Here is a 9,186-nt window from a genome sequence, read left to right on the forward strand (position 1 = left end):
TGAAGAATATATTCTGAACAAACGTGTTATTCTCCTCTTTGCAGTCACGATTTTCTCTCCCTTGTACCAAGAAACCCCAAAACATTTTCTGAGACTTATTTGTAATGCATGGTACTTAACTGCACCCATCAGCTTTCCCTACTTAATTTTCTTTGGCTTGCTCCATTGCAGTACCCATTTCTGTGAATTCTTACAAAACTTGTAAGTGCTGAAACCATCCATCATTCAATGTTATGGCCACCAAGAACCAGAAAACACAGAACAAGCATTGACTTACGCAGTTCTTCCCGGTGTGCCTCTGTCTGTGCAAAAAACTGGCGAAGCTCCTCCGTGATTTCCATGTTACTCAAGTCATATTCTATCTCCCCTTCAGACTCAGAGTCCTCCTCCATTTCAGAATCCCCGTCAGCATCCTCCCTCTCTTGGTGGGCATCTGCATATTGCTGAGCTCCCCTCTGGTACACAGCTCTGCTACTTGGCCTAGAGCTGGAAGAATAGCTTTGGGCGTGTGGGAGGTAATTCCCATCCCAATCTGAGTAGGGACCAGTTGGAAAGGCTGCAGGAAGATGCCATGGTAGGTGATAAAAGGACTCCATGGCTTTCCTGTAGGCTCGCTGGTGTCTGCGCATCCAGCGCATGGCTAAGTCATAGTGCTTCCAGTATTTTGCGTACACTTGCCGAGAATACCATGGCTCAGTGTCTTCCTATGGCCAAAACATGGGGGAGAGAGAAAGAACACCAAAAAGAAAGAAAACAAACAGTAACTGAGGGCAGGAAACACTGTAAACGCAAGCACAAAGTCTGCCTTTTAATCAATAATCATCCTTTCCCTACGGTAAACCACACAGGTCTAAAAGAGGACACGTATTAACACAGTACAACTTCACTACACTTTATTACTATTACAGGAGATTGGTTTTGCATCAACACAACTACCAGTGAAGAATCACCAACAGAAATTTGTAGTCTCCAGAAGGTATTTTTCAAGTATTTGTGCTACTACAGTGGGAATCAGCTCTTTTTAGAGGACATGCTGTGTGGACATATTCCACAATTCCTTAGCTGCTTATGTGAGTTGTAAGAACTGAATCATTCCAAGGTGCATGTATTACAACCTACACCTGATTTCCAAATCCGCAGACAGAAAACACAAGAGATTAAAATTCCTCCATATTAAACAAAGGCATTCATTTTATCCAGTAACATATTTCCTCCATCTGCCTGCCAAAATAAGTTTCTCAGAAAAGGTCAAATGGCAATTCAGCCAAGCTCATATATCCATCATGGCCTCGATCAAAAACAAGACTGTATTTAGCCAAGTGCAAGCTGCCAGTAAATCTCCCTTTTGTACTCATAAGCAACCAACATATGAAAATGTGTAATAAAGTACCACCGATAAAGTGCATGGAAAAATGGTTCTATAGAAAGAAGCATACTGTAACACACCTTCTCCTGTCTTCCAGCTAATCTTAGTCTTCCTGAAAAGAAAGTTTCATGCTGTTCATATTTCACCAGTGACTACAAAGCCCCACAGTCCCTCTAGCATTAAGCCCCCTTTGTACAGGCCATTTCATCTTCACCCTCATCCTACTTTCAAAATGAGGGGATAATAAGGCATCTTAAAAGAAAGCCATAAAGTAAACTAGAGCCTAGAAAAAGTACAATAAATTTCTTTTTTTTATTTCCCTCACCTCTTAATTTCCATAGAAAATCTTTTATCTGGGCCAAACCAGAATGTCTTTACTTTAAATTGAAAGAATTTTAATTAAGCCATGCTTTGGCAAACACTCAAAAGTAAGGCGAGATTTAGCTGATGTTTTCAAAGATGAATGTGACATTTACAGTCCTTTATTAGCTTAGTTGGGTTTTTTGGTTTTTTTTCTAAAAAAAGGCATACAAGACAAAAAACTTTAAGTGTGTTTTTTTGATCTATACTGGGATTTTCTGGGAAATAATAATTCCAAAACAAAACAGAAAAAACATCCCTAAGAAATACCTTCTATTTAATGTCAACAATTTCAAGAGAGGTTAATTTCATTTACTTACATTTATTTTCAATTTCTGGTTCTCAAGCAATAATGTAAATGCTAGAGAATTTGGAATAATAATTGTAACTTTCACGTTTCCCTTCTTTCTGCAAAATTTAGCTTGTTATCCCGTAAGAGATCTATAAATACAATCTCTTCATTTAAGGTCACTCTCAGAAACAAAATTTCTCCAGCTAACAGAGTCCATAAAGAAAATGCATGACAACAAACTTGCATTCTCTGGGATATTTCTGATCAAACATTGCACCCAGTTTGTGAAGGGCTGTGGGACTCAGCTATGTGATTTAAAAGTCTAGATAAATTTTCTCTCCTGAAAAGCAACAATTCATGGGGGTGAAACTTTATTCTGATTCTCCTCTTGGTTTAACGTTGCACTGCTATGAGACCATGCGTTTCAGAATATTTATTCTTAACATGAGTGGGTGCAAGAAAAGCATCTGTCTTCCATATGGAATTCCTTCATTCCATCATCCAGCCACCTAAAAGCTAGGAAGAACAACGTTTTATTTACTGTTCTTGCTTTGCTTAAGAATGCCACACTGACTCCTCATCCTTCAGCAGTCAGAGGGGGTCCTGTTGTCAAATCTGATACATTTGCAGGTTACTTTTGGAACATTCTGTCTATTTTTCCCAGTACTTAACAGTTTTGGAACATCAAGAAGCTTGACAAAAGTAAGTACCTCCTACATTCTGTGTATTTCCGAAGAAGACAACATATTCTTTTAAATATCAAAAATTATCTCCAGTTCTTCAAAAATGTTTCTAAAAAGGGACTCCATCACTTTACTGAAAGCTCTGGAATCCAGCTGGCTGATTTGTCTAGATGACTAGCTCCAGTTGTTAATTTAAGGGAAAAGAGACAAAAAGCCAGTTCATGTAGACAGAACTGTGATGCTGGTGCCTGTCCAACTACTTTTTGTGGCTTTTTTGCTGCAAGTGACCCTTGAAATACCTTTTACATTTGAATTTTAAAAATACATCTGTTAAAAAAGAAATTACAGAAATGTTTTAGATTGGGGTGGAAAAGGGAAAGGAACACATTAAAGTTTAACTTAGTTCTGTGTCTGTGCTTTTTCAGCTGCAGAATAAATGGAAATAAGAGATTTCCTCAAGGAAACAAAAGCTATAAATCTAAGGCAAATGATCAGAGTCCTCTGTTATTTTCCTGTTATGTCTCTGGAGTCTTCCCAGGAGTAGACAAATCATCCACTGTTACATTCTGAATTCTATTTCTAGAGCAACTTAGCTACTTTCACATCTAATTTTTACATGTCTGCACTGACAGTTCAGTGTTTATATGCATTTTGTATATACAAAGTTACCAAGTTCATACATAGAAACCCATAAAGACCACTTACCATCGCTTGTGGAGTTTGTTCTGGTGATCAAGGCGAACTAGAGAAGAGAACAGTAACTTTTAAATTAATGAGAATGTATGTATTAAAATGGTCACAAGCACTGAATATATTTTTGTTAAACTTGGATACTATGGCCTACAGCTATTAAATATCCCTTCTCTGTTGTGACTCATTGAAGTCTCTTATTTATAGTTTTTGACTAGCATCAGTAAAAATCCCAGATCTTAAAATTCCCCACTACAATAAGGTGAAAAGGGAACCTTCTACACTACGCAGCCTAAAATGCTGTGACTGAATGCTTCCCTCCACCCCCGCCCCCTTGTACCCTTTTCTATTGTCTCATGCACTTTATACTTTTACAACCTTTATCTTCCAAACGCTAAACAAAAATAATAAATTTTAACAAAATGCACTGTTCTCACTTTTTAGTGGTGTCTGCTCAGGGACATATATAAAGCAAGCAATTACTATAAAATGATTTAAACAGGCTGAAACCAGGAAATCATCTCGACTGTGTTCAAATCTGTGGTGCACTTATAACCACCTACAGTACCTTCTTTCACTTTACCTCTCTTCTTGGTAAAGGAAGAGATGGAAAACAAGCTATCTATAACTATCAGGCAGGATTTATAATTATGATCATTTTCAGTGTGATTTACCAAGAGGAATCACTGAAAATCTGAATCCCCTCCCTACCTGACAATTATTTTATTAAGATGCTAGCTGTTTCATCCACATATTTCTCCTGACACTCTCAGCCTTGATTTGAACTTTATGTCAGGTGAGTGACAGTGAAAGGCAACAGGAACTCAGTACACTAAACTTCCACTGATACCCCTAAGACACAGTCAAATGCGATTCCCAGCAACGCTGGAATATAGCCAAGACAGCACTTACAACTGTTGCAGATTTATACCAGTTTAAAACTAGGATTTTTCAAAATGCATATGAATTTAGTATACACATCAGTTGTGTTCTGTCTGAACTGATTAAACAACAACAGTCTGTCCCTAAGACAAGCCATGCTGCACGAAAGGAGAATAAGGATGAGCCACATTCAAAGAAAATGCAAATCATGCTGCTACTTCAAAAGCAAATTATTATCCTTTGCAAAGCCTACACTATGCTCAAACCTACAAACCCTTGGTCACACCAACCTATCTACAAGAAAACCTACATAGGTGAGTGGTCCCCTTACCATCAATGGGATGACTCATGGAAGCTAAGGATTGTAGAATCAGACGTTAGGCAACCAAAGTGTGTGAGTTCATTGTATTCTCCTGCCTGCTTGGAGGAAGAAGAAAACCTAGTGCTGAGGTCACTGTAAAACACTGTGGTGACCTGTAACACTTGAAAGACGCACGTACATAAAGGACTCTTGTGATACCCCTCTTTGCTCATGTCAAACATCTCATTTCCCATGCTAACCCTCTTTAAAACTTCACTCCCATGACATACACATATAACTTTTGTCCCTTCTCTACATACATCTGGATACTGTCAAGGTTGTCATAGTATCTTTTTCCTCATACTTAATAACCCAAGTCCATGGTAGCTGATTCTTCCATTTTCCACTTTAGAGAAAGTATGTGCATTTCATTTTCCTGTTCACTCGTAATTCCTACCTGACAAAAGATTCTTTGAACCAGCTTCAGCATAAACAGATATCAGGGTTGAAGCTTAACATAGAGACACTTCTTAAGTGGTGAATTTTGATACTTTATTATTAATACATATTTTCTAAAGGAGAAGGAAAAACTCTGGCAAAACTATCCAACTACATTAATTTACCAAATATGAAAAACCTGTTTTGTCACACACAGAAAAAATAATAATTTTAATAAATTTTTTATGAAACATTAGACTACAAACATAAAGCAGAGCATAACAATATTGCACGCTGGGACACTAAATTTTCAGCTGAATTACTCTTCCAAAACAAACTACATAAAATGTGAAACATGACAAGAAGCATAAAATGTGTTGATAATTCTACTTCTATAATTTATACTTTAAAAAATAAAATATGGATGCAACTGAACATTTGAAATTCTCTGGCAAATGTAGACTTTAAAATGAGTAAGAGACTTGTTTGCCTATGCTGACCATTAATGATGAAAAAGTTATTTTTAAAATAAATTTTATTACTTCCTTTTCTCAGTTTTAAAATATTTCCTCACCGATAACTAAATACAGATGTACTCCCTTAAATCAAAGCACATCTGTCTCCTTACCAACCTCAGGCAAGTAAGCATTAATGAAAATAAATAAATCGATCAAAGCAATGACAGCACTTAATCCCAAGTGAGTCAAAGGAAGTTGAGACAATGTCTGTCATATTGTGAAACAACCACGAATCACTGTTTTTTATAACTTGGTAATGTAACTCATATTCTGGGAGCAAAGCCCTCTTGTGGTGTGTTGGATATAGTGCTGCCACATGGCTGCCATACTGGAGGCAACAGGTACAGCCAGAAACACCAATGCGGGATCGAGGGTTTGGCTATTCAGAACACCAGTGTGAACAAGATTAACTCTTTGCACCGTAGTAAGATAAAAATATAAGATGTTATTAAACAAAGGTGAAACTTCAGTAAATTCAACAGAGTTCAACAAAAAAATTATATAAATCTTTCCTTGAAAGGCAAAATGTGTTTAAATCAGAAATGCCCAAAAGAACAGACAGCTGATCACATCCTTTCCCCACTGCTGCTTTCCTCCCTGCTTCTTTAGCCTGTGAGAAGTACCTTCCTCAGTCAGACCAGAGACATCCCTAACTCAGCATCCAGTTTCTGGCAAAGGGATTAGAGATCGGTACAATATAACATTATAGCACGTGTACAGGAATTACTTTTCCTGGTACATTTGCCCCTATTTCAGCAAGTGACAGCTGAAATACTTTTTTCAGCTCCAAACTGGTTCTCGAATTTAAAGGCAGACTGCCATTTTTCTCAACCTATGAATACTAAGTGTTTCCACAACATCCCATCAGAATTAAGTGTCACAATTTAAGGTGTTAAACACCAATTTGTGCTGTGTATTTTTAAACTCACCCTGCTACATACTCTTTAAAAATATCTGAAGGATTCAGCAAGAAAAACATGCCATGTAACAACACCTAAAGTGTACAACTTCCTAAAAATACCTATTTCATTCTATACTTCTAATGCTTACTCTTGGTACAGAATCACCACCAGAAAAGGGAAACATCTGGAAAGTGTTCTGACACTCTGTGCTTCAGATTAATACTGTGCATTGCTGGCATATGACTTTAATACCGAAGTGCCCTACTTAGTCAAACAGATAAGCCTGTGACTGAAACAGTCAACAGTACAAGTTATTTCCTTAAATCCCTAACAGTATGCAGCGCATTCTTGTTTGTAAATGGCTCGAAATACAAGACCTGTCCAGCACATAGGATACAGGTACAGCTGGTCATCATCTGAACAGGAGAATTAGTTGACGTACCTAGCACTACGATGTCTTCACAGCAGTGTCTTTACACCAGTAGTAGTAATTCCTGTCAATGAAAGGCAAACTACACATAAGACAAAATTACATTCATTGCAGGGACAATCCACGTTTAATCACTAGACCTGTGACCAAAGCATGCAGACCAAACTTCACCACATGCATTACAGCTCTTTTGACCTGAGCAGAGATGAGACAGCACAATCCTCTGCTGCTCCCCAAAAGAGGGTTTTTCTTCTCTGAGATTCAGGACACAAACCCAAAAGCTAACTGAGCCAAAAGTCACAGGTCAAAAGCAAAGTGCTAAGAGCTGCACAATTATTAGTAGCCTCAATTAGCTTATGTTTCATATATGGCTTGGCAGTTTACCCATAAACGAGGGAGAGGATGAAACTTTTGCTCTACTGCTTGTGAAAGCAGAATTCCTTTCCTCGTCTCACAGATGCCATACAGACTTTGGTTAGTGACTTTAGAGACCACAAAACCCATAAGCAGCTCCTGTCTCTGCCAAACAGGGCAGGGCAAGGCAAGGCTGACAGGAAAACCAACCCTTAAGCCCAAACTCACGCCGGCGCATCCCTCACGCCCTAGAGCTACACTCCGCCTCAGGCCGGAGGCCAGCATTTTGCAGAGAAAACGAAAAGCCCCGAGCCCGTACAGCCGAGCTGCCAGCCACACACACCACCTCTCCGCCCCGCCAAGCTCAGAGGCAAAACTTCCTCCCGAGCTGTTCTCTTCCCGCTCACACCACCGCTCGCCCAGGTCTGCCCCCTCCCTCAACCGTCCCGCCGCGGACCAGCGAGGCGGGAGGCCTGATCCGCAGCCTGCGCAGGGGCACCACCGTCCACACACCCAGACGGGCTGCCTGTGGCTCCGGCAAGCAAGGAGAGCCGAGGGAAACGGAGCGGAAACTCCCCCGGTACTTCTTCCTTTCATTCCTTCCGGCGAGGATGAGCGCGGCGGACAAAGCTTCCTCCCGTCGCTTCCGCCCGCCCGCCCATCCATCTCCGGTCCCGCGGCGCCATCTTGTGGTGCTTCGGGGAGGTACCGGCAGGGTCCGGCCCTAGCTCCCGGTCACCGCAAGAGTCTTCTCTGGGAAGGGGCTGCTGCCCCATTGTAGACACCTGTCCTTCACAGGGACAGTGATGCGAACTCCTGTAATCCCGCCACCTCCTACCTCCTTTGTGCAGTACGCAACAAAGTGAATTGTTAGTCAAAACCTGGGTGGGATGTGGTGATGATTGTGCTGTTGATGACTGTGACTCTTGTCCTCTGATTCTTGTTGTTTTCCTAAGCTATTTTCTAAACTTTCTGTTAAAAAAAACACCTATTTTCTAAACTTTACTGAGCTAGTATTTTCATGGGTCTGTGTGTGAGCCGCATGTTTTTTTTGCAAACTTTTTTTTTTTTTTTTTTTTTTTTCCATTCACATGAAGCATGAAAAATGTAAACTGGGTCTCAAATGAAGTGAATACCCCTGCAGTTTGTTTCCCAGAGCTAATGCTGGTGAAGAAAGGGTGGCTTCTGATTCCAACGAGATTTTTCCTCCCAGGTTTGGGGCCAGAAGCATCACAGGGGAGGTTTAGTTCTAGTTACAAGTTTTTATCAGTGGTGTCCCATAATGCAGCATGTCCCTCTTGAACTACTTTCTCCTGTTGCTGTGTTCCTTGCGGCTTTCAGTGCTGCTCCAGTGGCTGAACATTAGTCTCGAACCAGGCTGAAAACAGGGTGACGTTTTCTGGAAAGAGAATGAAATGTTAGACTAGAACAGCTATTAGAGCAGGAAAATTCTCTCATAAGAAACAGCATTTGCAGCTGGTGGGTCTAGACAGAGAGCATTTGTCAGATACTCAGATTCATTAATTAGCCAACTAATTTAATTAACTTATGCTTTAAGAAGCAAGGACTGTAATTAATGGAGGTTTGTAAAAAACAGATTTTAAACCTTCAGCACACTTTACTGCTTATATAAGCTGAAAAGGGCATTCTGGCCATCAGATCTGGAAAGGTGGTAGTTTTAAGCACAAAGAGGCAGTGATAGGAAGTTGGAAACTAAGCAGTGATCTCTTATTCTTGTACCACTCTTCAAGAAGTGCACATCTGTCACATTCAAATGTGTGGCTCTGTTAAACTTGTGTAAATTTGTATGTAGGGCATTATTTTTCAAAGATTGTGTTATTGTAGTATTTATTGCTCTACCGACTTAAGCATAACCAAAAATAAGTCACCTTTAGAACTGTAGACTAAAGTGTTAGAGCACTGAAATTACTGACTTTGCTTGTCCTTTGTTAAGACAAAATCATATTTAA

At 39.8% G+C, this 9,186-nt stretch overlaps 1 protein-coding gene across 5 annotated transcripts in view; it reads right to left on the reverse strand.

The window, feature by feature from the left end:
• Positions 1-7,831, reverse strand: part of GEMIN8 (gem nuclear organelle associated protein 8) — a 28,915-nt gene extending 21,084 nt beyond the window's left edge. The window contains exons 1-4 of one of the 5 annotated variants that reach the window (XM_061364466.1): positions 7,563-7,831; positions 6,875-6,926; positions 3,407-3,443; positions 278-700 (exon numbers count right to left, since the gene is read on the reverse strand). In XM_061364466.1, the coding sequence (XP_061220450.1) occupies positions 278-638 (361 nt within the window). In that variant the 5' untranslated portion in view covers positions 639-700; positions 3,407-3,443; positions 6,875-6,926; positions 7,563-7,831. Of the gene's footprint in view, positions 1-277; positions 705-3,406; positions 3,444-6,874; positions 6,927-7,559 lie in introns of all 5 variants that reach the window. The other 4 variants (XM_061364463.1, XM_061364465.1, XM_061364462.1 and 1 more) reach the window with 4 other exon arrangements.
• Between the last annotated feature and the right edge of the window lie 1,355 nt (positions 7,832-9,186).

This window comes from Neopsephotus bourkii, unplaced genomic scaffold (assembly GCF_033783945.1).
Source record: "Neopsephotus bourkii isolate Nb327-2 ecotype Australia unplaced genomic scaffold, CSIRO-AGI_Nbou_v1 NB_1234, whole genome shotgun sequence".
Lineage (NCBI taxonomy): Eukaryota > Metazoa > Chordata > Aves > Psittaciformes > Psittacidae > Neopsephotus > Neopsephotus bourkii.